The 21,245-nt window shown below is 44.1% G+C and overlaps 1 protein-coding gene across 26 annotated transcripts in view; it reads right to left on the reverse strand.

Annotated features, from left to right (window-relative positions):
• NRXN3 (neurexin 3) overlaps window positions 1-21,245 on the reverse strand; it is a 1,499,321-nt gene that overhangs the window by 791,054 nt on the left and 687,022 nt on the right. For all 26 annotated transcript variants that reach the window (XR_003999960.1, XR_003999959.1, XM_030559000.1 and 23 more), the window contains 4 exons: window positions 11,936-12,055; window positions 7,660-8,041; window positions 7,107-7,297; window positions 6,117-6,290 (listed from right to left, as the gene is read on the reverse strand). Coding sequence is in view for 24 of the 26 variants with exons in the window: in XM_030559000.1 (XP_030414860.1) it covers window positions 6,117-6,290; window positions 7,107-7,297; window positions 7,660-8,041; window positions 11,936-12,055 (867 nt within the window). In the remaining 2 variants the exon portion in view is untranslated. The remainder of the gene's footprint in view (window positions 1-6,116; window positions 6,291-7,106; window positions 7,298-7,659; window positions 8,042-11,935; window positions 12,056-21,245) is intronic.

Raw genomic sequence — 21,245 nt, forward strand, 5'->3', positions numbered from 1 at the left:
CTGGTCCAGAGAGGTGAAGAGAAGTGTGTGAGAGGGTGCTGCTGAGACCCACTGGGGCACACAGGAGATTATGTCTCAGAAGAAGAGAAACAATTTGTAACGACAATCCAGCTAAGCTGATGCCAACACATTCAGCAAAAGGAGCAAAGCGTGTGGTGGGGGAAATGAAGAAGCAGTAAAACACATGGCAAATGAATGACGGCAATGAAAATGACCTCAGGACACAACAAATATACCAATTAGTCATTAGGCTCAACGGAAAAGGTCATGCTCAGGGTGCTTTCCCAGATGAGAGCCTTGCTTATATTAGGGTCATTGTGGAAATCAGTGCACTGCAGCTTGACTCTTATACACTCCAACAAATTCAGCCCTTGATTTCAATGGTATTATACCACGGATAAAGTGCTCAGCAAGAGGTTTCAGACCCATGTCAGCTCAAAAGGCAGCAAAGGGGGAGAAAGCGCCTCCTTGGTCCAAGCCTCGGCCTGAATTGAGGATTTATTGGGTTATTCTGAAGGCAGGTTATCCTCATAGATCCCATATTTTCACTCCATTCCCAATTTTACTTCTGCCACGTAGACTCCAGAGTTCAGTGACCATTCCTCTGGAGCCTTATAATACCACTCCAAGTGTTTGCCTGATGCAGCTTGAGCAATACAGGCCATTCCTATCTCTCAGAAAGGATTCCATGCTCCCAACCACTGCCGGAGGTTGTGGAGCTCTAACCATGGAGAATCCCAGGTGGTGATATGCGGAATGCTTATTTCCTCCCCAAATTCCAACACTCAGCTCATCTCTAGTGCCTGCCAGTCAATGACCTCAAAGTGGTTTAAAAAGACAGAATTGCACTTCTTACTTGTCTATTCACATGGAGCTGATACCCACCTTGTGTGATGGGGACGAGGCCCACAGCAGACAGGGATTGTTCAGGTTCACCCTGTGTCATTGATAGAATCATAGAAATGAAGGGCTGGCTGGAAGGGACCTCAAGAGATGGTCTAGTCCATCCTCTCATGCTGAAGCAAGCATACCAAGACCACCCCAGCAGGTGTTTGTCTAACCTGTTCTTCAAGACATCCAGTGACAAGGATTCCCCAAGTGCCAGCGGGAATCTATTCTAGTAATTAACTATTCTTAGAGTTATACAGTTTTTTCCTCAGAGCTAACCTAAATCTCCCTTACTACAGACAAAGCCAATTACTTCTTGTCCTGCATTCAGCGGTCATAGAGAACAATTCACCATCCTCTTTATAACAGCCCTTAACATATTTGAAAAAAAATGTATCCAGTCCCTCCTCAATCTTTTCTCAACATTAAACATATCCAGTTTTTTAAACTTTCCTCATAGATCAAGTTTTCTAAACCTTTAATCATTTTTATTGCTCTCTTTTGGACTCTCTCCAGTTTGGCCACATCTTTCTTAGAGTGGGGCACCCAACATGAGGCACAGTACTCCAGCTGGGCCTCACCAGTGGTGAGTAGAGCAGACCAGTTACTTCTCCTGTCTGACATACAATATATTAGCCTTTTTTTGGCAACTGCATCATACGGCTGGTATGTTCAATTTGTGACCCACTATAAGCCCTGTGTCTTTTGCTGCAGTACTGCTGCCTAACCTGTTATTCCCCATTTTGTATTTGAGTCTTCCTTCCTAACTGTAGTAGTTTGCACTTGTCTTGTAGACACTTATAGAGCTGACCCTCAGGCCCTTGTAATCAGCAACAGAGCAGTCTGGTTTGCCTTCCCCTTGTTTTTCTAAATCTGATGAACCCTTTCAAAAGATTTAGTGGCTCACAGTGCTAATTTGCTGGCCTGACAACCCCAATTTGTGTCAAGATCATTTCTGCTGCAGCTGCTGTCCTAGTCAATATTTTGTGACTTTGCTGTCTATGTTGTAGATCCTCCAGCAAACATTAAAGATAAAGATGAGACTTGCCTAGATCACATGGGCTATAGCCATTCCTTATCAAGTGACACACAGTATGATGGTACTCTCACAAAGATTGTGTGTTAAACATCAGCCCAGGACAGATTCCTCACAACAGAGTGCAGCAAAGCTATTAGCTTTGCTAAATACCTTCCAGGAAAACAGGAGCTGCCAGCCTAGCACTGACCAGAGCTTTATGAGATCAGAGAATAGTTGTCAATTGACCTTCTGTAAACAACAAAAGAATAGACTCAGTCTTCTGCAAAAGGGCACAGAAAACAGAAGCTTTAGCTTCACAGGCCCATTTGCCATTTCAAATATGCCTTGGTCCTTGTTTCACACAGAAGCCTCCAACTTGAAGTTGAAATGTACCCATGCTTGGCCACATGTGAAGCTCCCTTGGGACATTTCACAAGAGCAGGGTCTGCCAACAAAATGCAGATTGAACCAGGGACCTCTAGAGATGAAAGCATTAATCATTGCAGCTTGAGCTAAAGAGCTAGGCTCTGCAGCTGGGGCAGAAACAGACCCATATCCTTTGTGAGTTGGGCACCGAGGGGGACATGTAACACAAAGTGATGAGTGGGTTACATTTGCTTTGCTACCCTGGTCAAATTCCAGCTTGGGTAATTTCTTTCTGCTGACCAAACTCCTCCCTGTAATGTCAATTAGATATATAGTTCTTCTTGCCTTCAGGTCTTTAAACTGTGGCATAGCATTTCTACACACTATTAAAGACCTGCCACATTCTATCCCAGAGGTGGCAGCATTTAGGAATGCTTTAGGATCCCTCACGTGTTAGAGAAACAATCCATTACCCTCCTATAAATTGCATTTATCTTGAACTATCCTAAAGCACCTTACAATACCCCTGGTGAGGTAGATAAGGGACTTATTCTCCACTGAAATACAGCCACCTGTGGGGTAGAACATGGTGCCTGTTTATCATTGCATAATAATGTTACACAATGATTTAGCACAGGAAGTTAAGGAGAATCATGTATCCAAAGAAGTTAAGTGACTTTCTGAAGGTCACACAGGGAATCAGAGGCAGAGCCAGTACACTAAACCACACTCCTTCTCCGTCACATTCCCCATGGGAATAAAATTCCCATTTAGTGGTGATATGGGACAGGCCCCTGAACTATCAATACAGGTGGTAAGCATAAAGGTTGATCCTATACAGAGAGTGAACCCACAGCTTCAGGGAAGATGCTGGTCATCTAGAATTTCAGGGGTGGTGAAGATGTGAAATAAGAAGGGTGAGGAGAAGTTATGCCACTGGAAACACAACTAGGCAGAAACCCTTCTGACTGTGGGCTCTGAAGATCAGTCTAGACAAAGAAGACTAGATTCTCCTGTGTGACCAGCATCAACATAAATCTGCTCCCACTGAAATTGACTATCAAACTCTCGTAGAAGCAGTTAGGTCAATGCTGAGCACTTTTGAAAATCCGCCCAGGGAGTTTGCACTCTGTCTCCTCACTGTTTTGGGACAGATGTTTCTCGAATGGAATTGATCAGAGGGACATCACTTACCCACCCTCTCTTCCTCACTTCCCAAAATCAAAAACACTGCACAAGAGATTAGCTCAAAAATGTGTTTATTTCAAATGCTTTTAAATGCCCAGAATGGTGGCATGGAGCCCAACAGCTATCCGGGCACTCAGCCTTTCAGGGTGGGAGTGACACTGCACCTACAGTCACTACACAGACTGTTAAATCAGCACCTGACATACACTGTAGAAAGCGTAGCATTGAGAGGAAGGGCAGATGAGATGTGACTGCTATTCAGGGAAGCCACAAGAAGAGTTGGTGCATACTCTCAAGTCTTAGCTACTGCACATCACTGCCCTGGGGGCTGCTGGGACATTAGTCCAAAGGCTGGAGAACCAGCCTTGTGTTTCCTCACTCCCTTGGGATCCTTGGTTGTTTCTATTCGAGGGCATGCTGGCAGGGAGCCTCAGGTGTTCAGCACCTTCCCATGGGACACTGGGCAGGGATGGCCTATGAGGATGAGGTAAGTGTTACTTCAAAAGATCAAATTCCTGCAATGACAGGATGAAGATACTGATGGCCCTTCTCACTTCCCTCTTCTGGGGTTTGATTTTCCTTTGATGCAGCTCAGAGAAGGATGTCTGCTAGTGTCACTAAGGGTGACTCGATCCCTGCATTCAGGCAGCACCAGCGTTGGCACACTAGTAGGGACAGCGCTAGGCCTTATGTTATAGGAATAGCTGGTGAGCTGAAAATAGATGCTATAGCAGAAAGGAGGGGTGGGGAGATGTACTGGCAGCTACAGCCCTGGCAGGACACAGCTGACCTGGGCACCAGCAGTAGGAAAGGTGACCACTCATTTGGATCCAAGCTCTGTTGGCCAGCGTAATGGCCCTCCTGGGGGAGGGTAAATGGTTCACGTCAGTTGAATGACTCCTGTTTGCTGAGCCAGGAGCAGAGATCTCTGGCTCTGAAGAGAGCTTTAGCCAGCCTCTCTCAGTCAGGAGGATGGGCTGGCCTTAAGCAGGGGCCTAGGAGAGCTACTAGCTATCCCCCACACAAAACTGCACAAGCTACATATTTTAAAAATACACTTAACAGAAACCCCCAATTTGGAAGAAAGGTTTTCTAGGCAATGAGATGACAGCTGGGGAGAATCCAAAGGGGGCATTTTTATAAAGGCAAAGGGAATTTTCCTGAGCCCAGAAAGCAACACTGTATGAGAGCGACACAAACAGTATTCTCACTTTTGGCACCTGGTTACAGGCCTAATAAGCATGGCTGCAAGCTCTTAGGGACCACTGCGACTTCCAGAGGAAATGGCCAGATTAATGGGCCCCATTAAAAGTGTACCGTGGCGGAGAGAAGATCAGGCTACAGCGACTGTGTATCACACACCTGTGCTATGAGAACAGGGTTTTATATCAAGGGCCTTCTTCTCTCATCCCAGGACACAAATGACTCCACCAGTTATTGAAGGATTTACTTTTACCCAGCAGCAGGAAGACTGCACACTCTCCCTGCAAACCAGAACACTCAACTGATGGGGTTTGGTTTCAAGTGGAGCTGCTGCTTTGAGGCTTTACACATTTAGAATGCTTGGAGGAGATGGCACTCCACTGGAATTTCCAAAACTGCCTAGCAACAACCCTGGTGGGAAGGAAGGGCATTTCAAGGGGATGAAGGGATGCAAATGGCCAAATTGTTCTTAGCATGGTGAGGAATGTAATATACCAGCTGACGTGCATGCATGTGCACAGAAGGATCTTATGCTACATGTGGGCCACCTAGTAGATAGAGTCCACATGCCTTAGAGTCCTCTACAGGAATGCACATCTATTGTGTCAGTGTGTGAGATTAGTTTTCCCCAGTAGTGAATGCCTGCCTACAAAGAGACACATGCCATAGCACTACTGACAAGCCAACAGAAATTATCATGTAACTCAAATGGTGTGGGACGATGCTTTGTGAGCACAAGATCCAGGGTACTTGTTCCCATGCCACATCCATGTGGTTGAGCTAGTGGTCTTAAAGTCAGTCTTTTTATTTTTGGCTGCTGGAAGTCTGGTCTGGATAATAAGTTATTCATTTAAAGTGCTAGAAATCACTTTAGCTGGATGTCTCCAACTCTTCCATTGCAAGGCCCACTTCATAAGAGGAATGCTCCCTTTGACCTGTCCTCACCTCCGCAAGCCCTCATCCCCTTTTCCCTGCCACTACTTGGTCTTCAAAATGTTTAGTGTTGTGGAGTCCCAAGATGGGCCCTGTGGACAACTGGTGGCCTGCAGAGCACAGCTGAGAACCTCAACTCCAGAGCAAGACTAGACACTTTAAATATTCTTGGTGTCAATAAGTGGCTCTGTAGGAAAAGTACATGAGGAGCCTGCTACCAACACCATGCCCAACATCTTTCCATTGCTGGAGACACAATATCCTAGGGGAATATAACTACACGAAAGAGCCATTGGCAGCCACTGGTCACCCCCACTCAGACACTACATAGTCAGGAGGTTACAAACACGTCAATTACATGCTGATGGCAGTGAAGGACATCACAATGAAAGCAAACCAATGAGATGGCCTTCACTGCCATCAGCATGTAATTGACAAAGTTGGCGAGCAGCAGAGCAGGGGGCAGCAAAGAGATAAGGGGGGCTGCCCGGGAGGGGAATGCCTCTAAAGTGAGTTGTACCTTCACATCCGCGTTCAATTTGCCCACTGCGGTGGAGAGCATCATTGATTAGATCGGGCAGACGCCCATTCAAGTCCACTGATGCTAGGCAGCCCTGAAACCCATCGCGTGAAGCCACTAGCTTCGGGACATTGCTGTACATGCCTTGAGCCAGGCCAGCAATGTAGAGGTCACCTGGAGATAAACAGGGTAAAAAGACAAAAGCAAAAGGAAGTAAAATAAACATATTTTTCAGAGTGGCATTTACCTTATAGTCATTAAATGAATTGCACTGCCAGTGAAAGAAGGGTAGCCAGAGCTGTGCATGGTGTGATCCTGAACCCAGCTTGGCTAAATCACCTCAATGTATGTGCAGCATCCATTGCTGTTCCTGTCATGGACCCTCACACAACCCTGCCAACATATCCAGACCCTGACCTGAAGCATCACCTGCCACTCCTGTCCTGGGCCATCACACAGCTCTGTAAATGAACATAAACTTCAACCAGCTGCACCACTTATTGTTAGACTTGTCCCCTTACACAATTCCATCAATGCCCTTTGATTCTTATCACCTGTCCTTCCCACCCTAGCTTTACTAACGTGCTTCCATATTGACAGATACCACCCTATTATCAATCCTGTGCTCCCCCATAAGCAGCGGTTCTCAGTCCTGACTGTCTATGCATCCTGCCACTCTAGTTCTGCCAATGCTGTACCTGATCTAGAATAACAGATTAATGCAGGAGAGGCCTGTGCTAACCAAAGAATGATAATTGTGTCTAAGGAGTAATGTGACCATGCATCAAAAACATCTTGCTCTGAAGGAGCAAGATCAGCAAAGTATGGTGCTTAGAGAACTTGCCAATAGATTAAATGCAGAATTAAATTAAAAGAAACCCACAACACATCCCAGACCTTTCACTCCTTCGTGCATGGTTATGCAGCTTCTCCTTGCCTACTGCTCCCACCCCAGGCCCAAAGGAGCACTAGCATCCTTCTGAGATTTACCTTTAAGGTCAAGGTTTTTGGCACCGTTGATAACCTGAGTAACAACCCTGGTGTCCACTTTTAAGCTGTGGGTGTTACTGTTGTCTCGAGTGATGACCACATTGTGCCACTGGTTGTCATTGAGAGGCCGATCACTGTTGCCCTTGATGACATTAGGACCATTCCCCAGGTCAAACACGTAGTGTATATACCTGAAACAAGACACGTGTCAGCTCAGATCATATGGAGGTTCCAGAACTACTGTTGGTCTTACTCCAAGCACAGCTAATGGACTCTTAGGCAAAATTCCGTGAAAGCTTTATGAGATGGGAATCACAGTATCTAGATATGAGAAAGACGTATCACATATGAGACTCCACCCCAGCATGAATAAGTGACAGTCAGGCATAGAACCCCAGAGTCCCAGTCATTTGCTTAACAGCTACACCATATGCCTCCGTAAAAAAGAATAAAAATTGACTAGCCAGAGGACTCTCTCTTTGTATGAACATTTTAAAGGGTACCTACAGCTTATCTGAATGCCCTCGGGGACCGCAGCACAAAATTCACTCACCCCTTGACTAGCTCCACTGCAATGAAATCACTACCATCACCACTGTTGAAGAGGATGAAGCCATCGGCTGAAGTGGTCTTGAACTGGAAGAAAAGGTGCATGGAGGTGTAGGCCTGCAAAGTGGCCAGACTCAGGTAACTGCTCTTGGTCTTGAAGGTGACTGGGTCAGCGATGATGTTGCGGAGGCCGAAGCGTGCTTTCAGCTCACAGTAGTCAATGTCGCCGTTCTTGCACAAGTCAATGTAGAGCAGCCCATTAAACATGAGACTCTGGAGGTGACCAATGAAGCTAGAGGGGATGACGGAGATGTACCGCTTCTCTGTCATGATCCCCGTTTCAATGTTGTGGAACTCCAAGCGGGTGTGGTCGCCAACCATTGTGCCTGAATTCCGCAAACAAGAAGAAAAGATTAAGAACACCCAGCATGCTAGGGGACTGGTAAATAAGCTAAGGAGCAATTCACCTTCAGATTTCCAAATCAGTAAGGATAAAGTTATCATCTAGTAGGCAGCCTGTGTATGAAATGAGTTGGAGGGTTCAGTCCAATTCCTAGCAGACAAGTTTCCACACTACAAAAGCCATCAGCACTCCAGTGGGCACTCTGAAAAGTGGAGGACCAAGTGGGTTGTGGAGAGTGAACTCCCTGCTCCTTCCCTAAGGGTAGGGCCCTGCTGGCCTGGGTTGCTAACTCTTTCTGTCCTTCCATAATGATCCAAAGAACCTCATCATCACTTCCCTGATTGGCATAGGGCCTAGAAAACCCCGCTGAATCTACTTCATTATCTCAGAGACCCCATACTATAGAAACAGGGCAGACACGCTCATATGAGCCAGATGTTCCAGGATCCCACATTCACTGATAACAAGCAGAGACTTTATCACTCCACCACAAAGAGAGATGGGAGCCAGCAGGTACACAGAGCTGATTCACAGAGAGGACGAAATGGAGACTGATGGAAGAAGGTGGTAATTAGGAAAAGAGCAAGAGTGAGATTTCATTTTGCTTTCAGGGGAGTCACTTAAATGTATTATTTGCTGAGCTCCCACAGCATGCTCAGCACTGCAGTGTAGACCAGGTCCCTTCTCCAGGGACTTTCAGTCCAAGAGTCCATCACTGCTAGGTGCCCTCAGCTCCAACCAAAAATAACCGAAGTTGAAGGCACTCAGCAGCTTGCCAGATCAGGCCTGCTGAAAAAAAACAAAAAAAAAACAATTCAGATACCCTTTTGAAATAAGTTGTTGGTTCCTAGTTTGATGATTGATGAAACGAGGTTAAAAAAAAAAAAGAGAAAATGAGAAACACGGATACAGTCATAAAAATGATAATGTGTTAAAAATTCACTCTGCTGCTCCACACAAGGAAAATGGCCTCTCCCGCTGTCTGATGTTATTCTAGTTGTTGCTCAGCTCTGCTCAGCAGCATGGTAGGGGGTTAACGCATGAGCAGGCAACAGATAAGACAGCCTCGTTAACTTCAAACACCAAATTACTGCATGGTCTGGGCTCTACATGTCTTGGTGATGAATTTTCATTATTCAGTATAACAAAATATCTAGTTATATGACCTTAAAGCATATTTAGTTAATTATATATACATATTGTACTTCTATGCAGTACAGATATGGCACTCATTTATATATTACACACAAAAAAACAATGTTCAAAGAATGTTATTAAGATTGCAAAGTCAAGCACTCACAAGTTAGGAAATGCAAACGCTAAGGTTGCCTGTGCACCTTAATTCAGCCTCCTTATGTAAATAAAAGCAGTATTATAATGCATATACTATTTCTCCCCAGGACCCCTACCCCATTCAGTGCACAAAATGGATAGTGCTCAATTAACAGCTATTCAATATTTTGTTTTCTCATTGCTCAGAGTGTGGCCCTTATGCTTACTTGCAGCACACTATTGAAATTCTGCTCTGCAGACAAAATTCCTACATTTCCTCATGGGCTTTTCTGAAGCATTCAAGAGATTCACAGACCCCAGTGAGGTGAAAAGGTGGTAGTACACCTCTACCCTGATATAATGCGACCCAATATAACATGAATTCGGATATAACACGGTAAACCAGCGCTCCAGGGGAGTGGGGCTGTGCACTCTGGAGGATCAAAGCAAGTTCGATATCACGTGGTTTCACCTATAACGCAGTAAGATTTTTTGACTTCCGAGGACAGCGTTGTTTCAGGGTAGAGGTGTACCTCCACATTACAAATAGGCAGATGAGATACAGAAAGCAAGATCAGAAGTAACCACTAATTTTGTATACCCGGTGTAGGATGCCTAGGACTTGATTTTTCAGATATTTAGCACTTTATATAGTCAAGCACATCTCCAATGGACTTCAGTTGCTATTCTGAGTGCTCAGACCCCAGGCTCTCATGTTGGGCACCCAGAATGTGAGGAACACAATTAGTGACTGTTAAAAGTTGGGTTTAAATTATTTGATTAATACCTTAGAGAAATGCTCTGCCAGAGGCAGATATAGGATCCACATCACCAAGGCACCATTCAATGGCCTTACGTGAGACCCATCTATTACTGTTACTACACTCTACATTCACTACACATCTCCCAACTTCTGCAATAAACAATGCAGGGGGCCTAAATAAAATAGCCTCCTTTTCTACACAACCCTGTTTTATCCTCATAGCAGGTCCATCCTGTTCACTACTTAGCCAGGTGTCCTGTAGAGAACAGTAGCATCTGATCATGCAGGTCAAGACTAACATAATGCATAGGCAAAAAGGGTGGGAGGAGGGCAACTTTAAGCTGCACAGACAACCATAGTTCTAGCATTTTCTAACTTTCAAGTGTTTAACTTTGCTACCATAACATGTTCTTAACATAACTATTTGGATGGCTACATACACATACACACTCTGTGTGTGTGTGTGTGTGTGTGTGTGTGTGTGTGTGTGTGTGTGTGAAATCATCTATATATATGATTCCATCGTTTTTATTTATCAGATCGGTTTTATGAAAAATACACTTTCAAGTGGCAATTTTCTTTGTGCACCTTTCTGAGCTATATGACGAAAGTGCCATCTAGCGGCTGTTACTGAAAATCACTTCCAGAATTTCTCTAATGCAAGAGAACCGTGCTATTGTGCTCTCCAGCACAGAGACAAAGTAAAAAATTCACTCTAAGGCTGAAAAGTTGCCTCTTAAGCAGAAGAACTTGCCCACTGTAATAGCGAACGCACCTTTGCTAGTTCCAGCAACCAGCAGATGGGGCTTCCTCATGTCACTGGGCATCTCCCTCTCCATTTCTCACCACATCCCAGAGTGTACATTTCTCACCAATGATTTAGAATGCACATATGATCAAGTTCTTTGGAAACCACCCCCGTGTCCACAGGATGCCTGGGTCATTTCAAACCCTATCACCCATCTCTCGTTTTTTTTCAGAAGTTTTTATCTCTCAGGTTGCTTACAATCAGGTCCTGTTCAGATGCCAGAAGCCCCCTCTTACCAAAAAAAAAAAAAAGACGTAAGTAACCTCCCAGGAGTTTTCTATGAGGAGGTCCCATGGAATTTGGAAGAGAGGCTTATAGAATCCAGCTGAACAGAAGGAGTTGCAAGGGGGTAAATGCAACCATAATTAGCTGCTTCCATGTTGCTTCTCCTAGAATTACCAACTCTCATGATTGCATCACCAGCCTCTCAAGATAGCAACTATTTCTCTTAAAGCTCCAACTCCCAGAGTCATATGATTATGGGGGAATCTCAGCTTTCATTTAGAAAAATTAAAATATGTTTCTAGCTCCCATGGTTGTAAAGAAGCAGATAGAAAAAATGAACCCTAAAGGCTCAAAGACCACAGGACCAAAGAACCCATTTTTTTTTTAATTGCATGATTTTAAGCCTAAGGGGGGTATGTCTAAAGTTTTTGGAACATTTGGGGTTACCAATATGGATCTCTTCCTATTCCTCCCTCACATACTACATGCAGGCACATAACCAAATGAACACACTTCCTTCCCTCTGTAACATCTCTATGGCTTCCTTCTTGCTTTTTGGCTGAGTTCAAGCCCTTGTGCATTCTCCTTGCTGTGTCTCTGTTCCCAGGGTCCACTCCGGGCCACTGTTGCCAGAATTGATTGGGAAGAAAGAGCCCCTCATAACTGGATTCTCAACACAGTGATCCCCAGTTGAGAGGTCTTCACAGAAAGGTGGAGGAGAGAGAGACAAAGAAGAAGGGTGCATGTATATGCTGAAAAGAGGCTGAGAACAAAGGGAGACAGTAGAGATACCAATACATTGCACTCACCCTCAGCTACGTCATCATCGACTGTCAGTTTGAGGCTCTTTCCTCGCCGCACCACCCGGACAGTGTGCCACTCGTTGTCATTAAGTTTCTGCCCAGCATACAGAGTTTCAGGTCCTTTGCCTGGGGACAGTGATAAGTACAAGAGTTAAAGATGGACCCTACTACACGGCAGTGCTTGCCTGATTAGGAGAGTCACCAAAATCACCCTGGTGTGATACTGACTGCAGCTCATCAGAAGATGGCAAATGAACCAGTGCTCAGAGCCAAACCCAAACCCCTATCCTTTTCCCACTCCATACCCCCTAAGAAGTGCCTTCTCCCTCACATCCCAGAAGGCACATGTATAGAAAGGTAGGTGGAGGGCTAAACACTTTCCTGTCTCCCCCAGAACTCATTGTTGCCAACATAACTTCATATAACATATCGCAATGCTAGAGGAACAGGCTGATGGTGAAAATAAGTCAGTGAGACCAGTACTGAGCTGGAATTCTGCTTTATTAAGTCTCTATAGTTAGAAGAATAGCAACATGCCACTAATGTTAGAGAGTCCACACAATTGTTTCTCCCTGGGCGCTGGGCCTCCTGATGCTTAGTGTAATACACACCAGGCTGGTTTCGGCCTACAGGTCTCCAACCATAACCAAGCACCCACCAACTTGACTGATTGCCAGAGAAGCGTAAAGCAAAGAAGATTGGTTAGAGATACTCCCAGAATTCTCAGCCCTCTCCATCCCCCCAGATCAGGGCTTTTCCATTTGGGGATTTTCTCCCATAAAAAGAAAACCAGAACAAGGCTCCTTGCAAACAACGCTCCTGAAGGGAAACCAGTCATACCCTCCCTGCCGGGATATCCAGCTTTATTCCTCACTCATTACACTGTGAAGCCAAACCTTTGAAATGCTAATTCCTTCCAATTCCAGAACTGTGACACCGTGTGCATTTTAGTCAGTAAGTGAAGCTCAAATAGTGGATTGTGCTAAATTCAAAGTGTACATGCGAGTTGCAGCTTAGCACTGAGTTGCTTTGGCACAGGTGTGTGTGGGAAGCCCACAAGTAGTACACCAAAGGGTGATGTAAGTCAGGACTAAGAAGCATTGACAGAGCTGTGGCGGGGGAGCCCAGGAATGAATGAGCAACATATGTCGGGGATCAGAATTGATGTGCATTGGTACAGATGTGGTAGGGATTGTAACGGACATAGCAGGAGTTTCTGCAGGTCAAGACTTTGTGGAATATCTAGATCACTTGTCCACATTATAGCCAACTGTAACAAGATTTGTCCATTGTGTTCAAAAACAGTAAAAATGAAGCAGTGAAAAGCAAATCAGAACAAATAATGCACTGTGTCATGGCTGGCAGAAAAGTCTGATTGTAATCAAATGCCTACTGCTAGCCGGTTTAGACACAAACAAAAGGAAAATCAGAGCTGCCACAGTCATTGGAGCAGCAATGTGGGTCATCTCTCTCTTCCCTTGGTTCTAAAGAAGGTGAGTTGTATAGTATAACTCTAGTGAGAATTCCTCGACAGGGGAACCAGCCTGTCTCACCACAATTCCTAGCTGTGGCTATGTCATTCCTGAGTGACAAAGTCGCACCAATGGCATGAAAATGAACTCCAAGTCCACAGGGCAGGTAGGTTGGTTACACATGAGGCCCAAATTCGGCTCTCTGTTAAAATGGTACAAGAACAGAATTTGGCCCATAGCCTGTAATTATGAAATGATGTATTTGACCGGCCAGCAAAGTTTTTGCTTGTGCCAATACAGGGAGCTCCATTAGAAACCCAACACATGCCACTCTGCAGTGACTGCAGGAACACAGTATCTCCTCTTCCAAGTATTGCATAGAAGTTACTGCTGTTAGGGCGCTTATCTGGTGTTGTGAATGGAGCTTTAATGGTGTCCCCTGAACATGGGGCAGTTCACAGGCCATGGAGGAAACAGAAGGCAGAAATCCTTGAAAGGCATTTTGACAAGTCTGAAATTATCCAATATTCATCTTTACTGTTCCAGTCTTGGCTTACATCTCATGTTCATTGTTCCGGGTCTTTGTAAGACATGCCTATTACTTATTAGTGTACTTTCAGATGCTAAGAGATCTTTTCTATACAGATACTAGGGCTCAATGGGGTTTATTCAACTGAAATAGTCGAGTGTGGTGATGGTCAGAAATGCGATCATGTAAAAATATTGCATCTTCTTACTCAACATGGCTCAGAGCCATAGCTGCGGACTTTATTGAAACAGATGAGTTCCCACGGTTAGTCCTACAGAGCTGACAGAGCTATGGGAAAGCTAGCTGGGTTCTATTCCGCCTCACACATCAACTGTCATCATTTTATTTTTTTTTTAGATGCTACAAACAGAAAGAATCTGGCAGGAGTTTCTGTAGGGCTAATTAAACAATGCAAATAAATGATCTGAAAAATTCAGGACTTTCTTCTTTTCATGAACTGGTCCTGATTTCTGCCAATGGGTTTGTTATTTACAAGTATTCACCAAATGGTTTGGGCTAACAATTTTCCACCTAAGGACTGCTCGGGCACTGCTCTCTTTGACTAGTCTCCTTAGTGCTCCCTCATTAGAGGAAACCTTTATAAAAGCAGAATAATTAATACCCTTCTCCATGCATGGACTCCCCGGTTCATATGTGACTCTGGGTACTCCTATGAAGGGATGCTATTCCCCGAGCCTCCCTATAAACACAAACCCATCTCATAGGAAGGGTCAAGAATAAAAGGACACAAGGATAGTCAAACCAAACAAGTGTTTGAAATGCAAATCAGTGTTCACAAACACTGTTTTTGCTGTATTCAACCAGCTGCAATGTTCATATCCTTGCTGAAAGCACATGCACAGTTGGCAGGCTGATTTGCAAATGAACAAAGGTAGGCTGCGTTTCTGCAACTGATAGCATGTAAATGAACTGCTGAATCGGCATGGTGCCCTACTTACCGCAATGTGGCTCTGTGTGATGTAGTAACCCATCACACACCATCAATTGCAGAAGCAGGACCTATATACTGAGAATGCAAATGCGTGCAATCATTAGCGATTTCTGAGAGTATGACCACATTCAGAAAGAGAAAAGCACTTTTGAAAATTTTATCCACGTGCACGTAAGAAGTGAGCTGCTTATCTTCAGGCATCCACCTATTGTTCAGTCCCCACCTAACATCATCATCTGCTCTCAGTTATAGCACCATGGCAACCAACTGTGATATCACAGATTGAAAGTTTTGGCCTCTTCTGAGCAGATGGACAGCAAAGAAACTCAAAGATGCACCTTGCCCCGTAAACTAAGATCCCTGGCAATAAAAAAGGAGGAAGAGAAAGAAGATAGCAGCTATGGAAGCTGAACTGCTGGAAACGTTTTCTATTTATAATTTTTTTGATGAGATGGCAGCTGGTCCTTTGGCAATTTTTGTACATTACTTATTTTTTATGAGTGAGGACAAATAAGAGGCAGAATGATTAGCATTGCGCATGAGGAACAATAAGAGAAGTTTTGCCTGAGTGAGAAGTTCAACATGAAGATGCTGGAATTTCACAGCTGTCTTTAAGGACAACACATTGTTCCACATTTGGGGCTTCTTGGTCCTTTGACGCATCTTCCTAATTAGAGTACTTCTAAGGTTGATGGGCACTATGCACCATGTGTCATCGGGAGAGAAGTGGCCCCCCATCTCACATATTAAAACTTGAATGAAGCAACTATGTGAATATTTACTTAATGTTCAAAGAGTGACCTCATGGTAATCAGTCCCCATTCTGGAGCAAAACCTCTCTTCAGGTGGCTCACCATCTGCTAACACACAAATTCAGCAACTTACTGGAGTGCACAGAAAGTGACTGCTTGGCTAGGCTGCCGCTTTCAACTGAGGCTTAAGTGGGTCTCTTCAATCTGCTCAGAGCCAGTGTCCATAAAGTATATAACACAACTCTTTAGTCATGAGAAGATTCTTTTAGAATGTCCCAAACATCACTTCCATGTAATAGGCCCAACATGGACAATTAACAGCAAGGCCCCTAGCAGGTAGGCTTGAGGGTCAATAAAGAGCTATCCTACATTTTATTAGAAAACAAACCACCACCCTAAATGGCTCAAGGACGTAGTGCCCTTAAGTCTTAGCTGAAGAGAACCCACCCAACTGAAATAAGGGTCTAGTCAGAGGGATTCATCATTCCAGGAGCATAAACAATGATTTGATGGGCACTGACTGCTCCCCAGCTAGAATGGCCCTGCTACACAGAATTCCCCCCTGCCTGAATGTACCCAGCATGCTCCAATGATTCATTAATTTCAGTGGAACAATGGCAGTGCAAAATGGTAACAGAAGGCTGGCAGTGAAAGGGCAACCCTCTTCCATCCTACCCATCACTCACTGCTGTGTGCGTCCGAGGGGTCTGCAAAAATAAAAGTGCAGGAGTTTAAAAATCTCCCATCCCTTCAACACAGGTTATCATGACCTGTTTCAGTTACAGAATTAAAACGGGCCTCCATGAGAACAGACTTTGGCTTCCTATTGAATCACTGCATAGGTCACTCAGGCGCGGAGAAAGGTCCAACAGCATCTGTGACTGTTGGAGCTAGGGCAACAAAGAAGGCACAGTGACAGATCATGGGGAGGCCTCCTGCTCACTGCAGAAATAAAAATAAACTATTGCTGGGTATTGTTGGTGGAATTTTAGAGAAGACTCACAAGAAGCCTTAAAGAGACATTGCACAGAATTCTGACACTGTTTTGCTGCCATGCTATGTGTCTCAGCGTTGCCTAGTGAGCAGAGACAGGCTGCAAAAGCTGGGCATATCCATCCCATTAGACACAGGGCAATGTCTTTCTGGAGTTCCATCAACGTCCCACGGATTCAACCAGTTTGAGAGTTTTTCCTCCATACTGATGCATCAGGAACACCAGAATTTTTTTTTCCCTTTGGTAACAAAATACTTTGAAACCATACTAGCAAAAAGTGAATGTGTGATTGTGGTAGGAACCATGCAGGTCCTCCCTGTAGTTAGAGGGGACTAGTGCACCTTAGATAGCTCTCACTATACTTATGATGAGAGTGGACTAGTGCAACTGCTAAGCAGACAGCTTCACTGATGTGGCTAGAAGATGGTGAATGTGAGGAAACCCAGGGAGAGAGGGAAATACACATCTGGGAACTGTTAGTGGGAAAGATTATGTCTAGATGTTACACACTGATCTGTGCCATTTTTACTCCTAATACCAAATGTTCCATCTTTCCCCTAGCCCTGACTTATCAGAGGTCCCTTTAAGAAGATATTCTATGTACAGCTTCCCAGCCAGGAGGATTTGTATTAATTCCTTAATGCACTGAAGGAAGTTGGGAAGGTTTGGTTGAAGCAAGTAGGGTAGGAAGAATCTGGTGTGAGGACAGGGAGGCGATCAAATAACCTCAACTTTGCTCCTGCAGCTGCCTGACATCTAGTGAGTCATCCCAAAGGACAGTGTGAATGTTAGAATAGGAACAAGGCTTAAATGCACAGCTAGCTGCAACCACAAGTCAATTAGCATCAGGTACAGCTGAATATAAACGATCAACATGGAGTTTCCTAGTGTATTAAGAGAGAGAATATTTAACCGAGGCAGCACTTTGGCTGGACAAAACATATTTGTCAGGCCTTTTTCTTGACTGGAGTTCACTATCCACTCCAGGAGCATTGCTAATTGCAAGGAAACAGCAAATGACCCCAGATGCCCAATATGTTGCAGATCTATTTTAGAGACACCAACCACACCAACACACGCTCTCTGGTTTTGCTCATATGCAGGTTATAGAAACTCCTTCACCATGAAAACACTGGCTGCTAAGAAGAAAATGAATGGGTATGCTTACCCCGCTGATAGTTCAATGACTTCACTGTCCCATGGCCATTCTTACCTGCATGGCTCCTCCGTTCTTTCATGCAGGCCATCTCCATATACCACTCCAGATTAAGCCATTCAGATCAAACTATACATGCTTAAAACAGAAGCCTTTTTAGCAGGCCTGTAGCAATGGTTACATTTACAGCTGTACAAAATAGCACCATTTGGAAGTTGATGGAATTCTGCATAATTTACAGCAGCCAAACCAGGAGCAAAGTTTATTTATTTAGATTTATACCACAGTAAAAAAGATACCAATACCAACACCTAACAATCAGTTAGGCTTGCAAGTGCAAATGGGAACCTCCCAGTAGCAATCATGTACAAACTTGGGGGGAGAGGGGAGAATCCAAAGCAGCAAGATAATCTCTTTAGCCTTCCCAGAAACACACACTCAGCCTCCCCCAAAACCCTGTTCACCAAATGGCTTTTACACAATGTCAGACTATTTCTGCCCACACACTCTCCGCTTTAAAACAGCACCGTGAAGTTAAAGGTTACAGTTTAAACAAGCAGTCTTGGCTTCTCGTACAAAGACCTTCAGAGCCAGATTCTGTCATTACTACTCATTTTCAACCACACTAATCAATGTTCCCCATAGGGTACTTGTGGAGTAACGTATTACTAAATTGGAGTGAAGGTGGCAAAAAAATCAAACCTTCAGATTCAGTCTTTTGGGGCATGGACTGTTTTTTGTGTCTCCTACTGAGCTGATCACATTGTGTATGATTAAAAACTAACAAGATAATTAAAACTGAAACACTTGACTGATTGCATATGTAGTAAACTGAATTATATTTGTGCCCTTTAGTTTGACTGTCCAATCTGGATTAAATGCAAGAGTAGTGAGTTACCATTATACTTGGCAAACAAGTGAGACCATAATGAAATCTTTCAGTGACGATGGTGCAGTAGGGTGGTATTTAAACAAACAACCATCAGAGCAGCAACATATTGTGTGACCTGAACAGAACACAACAGGAACGTGGAAGCAGAGATTTATTGGTGACTTTCAATTTCAGCTAAACTTTAAACTTTAATTTAACATTAAGTGAGTGCAAGCACTGTACTAACAGCGCTGGAGATCAAAGTGTTCTTTTTATTCATAGGACAGGTACAGCATGGGCAGCAGAAGTGCAAACGTCCCACACAATGTTCCAGCAGTGTGCTTCAACCCTGACCCAGAAAAGCTGTTAGTGAGAAGAATGCAGTCTCCACTCCTGTTTAAGTGTGGATCTCTCTACTGAAGCTGTCAACAAGTGGGCCAACAAGGATAGCTTACCTGATTTACCCATTTAGTAGCTGAAGTCAATCGTAGTACATTTCCACACAGGCCTGCAAGCTGCCCACAGATAGGAATGACAGTGTCACTGATGACCTGGGCCAGATTTAAATAACTTTCCTTACAAGGAAAGAACTGAATCCCACTCCTGATTCTCCAAGCCAAGCACCTTGCAAATTTCAACAACGTTTTTTTTTCCTTCCCCCCAAATTATTCCAATCCATGTTGGGGGAGACCCATGTTAACTATTTGATGGCCTCTAATTCATGGTCTAACACAGCTTCAAACAATTTATTAAGGGGGAAAATAATTATTTGAATCTGGAGAATGATCACACAGCTTATAGGTGGCCATGTTTTGTCAACCTAATATTAGATACAGGGATAAATATAAAAAGCCTAAGGAGTGTGGAGGTCACAAAGAAAGTATCGAATTTGGTGAGGTGGGAAAGAGGATCTAAACGACAGCACTAAGGAAGCCTACAGTACTGTTCATATTCTGAGGTGTGGAATAATATTACTTCACACGTAGTATGTTTCCCTGGAGAATTTTGCAACACTTAACAGGTTTCAGAATAGCAGCCATGTGAGTCTGTATCAGCAAAAAGAACAAGAGTGCTTGTGACTTTGTTTGTCTCTAAGGTGTCACAAGTACTCCTGTTCTTCTTACTTAACAGAGTGATAGCTTTGTGCCCATTTTTCAGGGCGGGAAAAGGAGGCACAGAAAGCTAAAGTGACTTATCCAAGGTCACACAGTGATTGAATCTGGGATAGAGCTCACATCTGGACACCCAGCCCCCTGTTCCAACTATTGGAAGGTGATGTCTAGCAAGAGTGGCACAATGTTGTTCTCACCCCTAGTAGTCACTGCCACACATTGCTCCCTACATGTACAGCAAGAAAATGATGTTAAGATTAAAGCGAAGAACTATGTTGCAATCACTGTTCGTATCAGACTGGACAAATTCCCAGCAGTATACAGAGTTTCCAGTGGTGCAACATGTGCAAATATTGAGGGGTTATGCTTCTGTTACTTTGAAGTGCTCAACACTTTGGGAGGTGTTGTACAGATGGGGAAAGGAGTCTCAGTAGCTACAGGCAGCTCTTGTAAATACCCATTCAGGGACCTCACACCCACACCTCTTATGCCCCAGAAACTTAGTGAGATCCTAAGCTTTCAGTGCAGGGTTCAGATTTTCCATGGGGTTTGCAAAACACTGGGCTCACTTACTGGACTTTGGTCCTCTTCCACCCCTACCCCGCCCTCCACTGCAGGACCCAGATGTGTTAATCTTTCCTCCATCCCTCATTTGCGTTATCTAACTAACTGCTAAGAGGGATATTTTTCAATTCTGTTTTTGTTGCAGTTTTTAATTAAGCAACATAAGCACCCCGGGGGTCTTGGATGGGAGGAGCTTCACACATAAATTTTATTATTTACAAATAAAAGACAGCAGCTGCAACACAAGCAGAGATTTTGCCTCTACAGGAGCATGTAAATTAAATTACATTTACAAATATACAAAGGGAGGTGTGTTTCACATAAGATGCAAAAAAGAGAGACCGTGGCCACTTGTGCCTATTAAGATCCCAGGGCTCTTTTCCTCTGTACTCAAATAGGAGATGTCAGCGACAACATCTGGCTAAATTCCATTTTTGGCAAATATATTCTACACCTCCCTAAAATCCTTCTGTAATTTCAATTAAATACAGGATTCTTCTCTGCTTACTCTCCTGAACTGTTGTGAAGTATTGCTATGGGTGTTTAAACAACTGCCACATTCCACCCAGAGCTGGCTACATTTTGGCAGCAACTGAAGTGATCCCTACAGCAGATAAGCCCTTAGGCACTGATCCTACCACTGTATGTGGAACTTTCATTGTATTGGGACCTATATAATGAGAGTTCTTCACATTTTCTTACTGCCACTGCAGGCAAGGAAAACCGTCTTTTCCTCCCAAAGTGCCCTTGTCCTGGCATGGCTGGTATTTGTGAGTATGAAGTTCTTCCTTCATCAGTGATAAACTAACACCCGTTGGGCTGCTACCCCTAAACTCCTACACTTACTTAACATTTATGTAGCATTTTATCTGTTCAGAGCCCTGTACAGTTAATTCACCCTCACTACACCGTTG

The sequence above is a fragment of the Gopherus evgoodei genome, chromosome 4 (genome assembly GCF_007399415.2).
Source record: "Gopherus evgoodei ecotype Sinaloan lineage chromosome 4, rGopEvg1_v1.p, whole genome shotgun sequence".
In the NCBI taxonomy this organism is placed as follows: domain Eukaryota; kingdom Metazoa; phylum Chordata; order Testudines; family Testudinidae; genus Gopherus; species Gopherus evgoodei.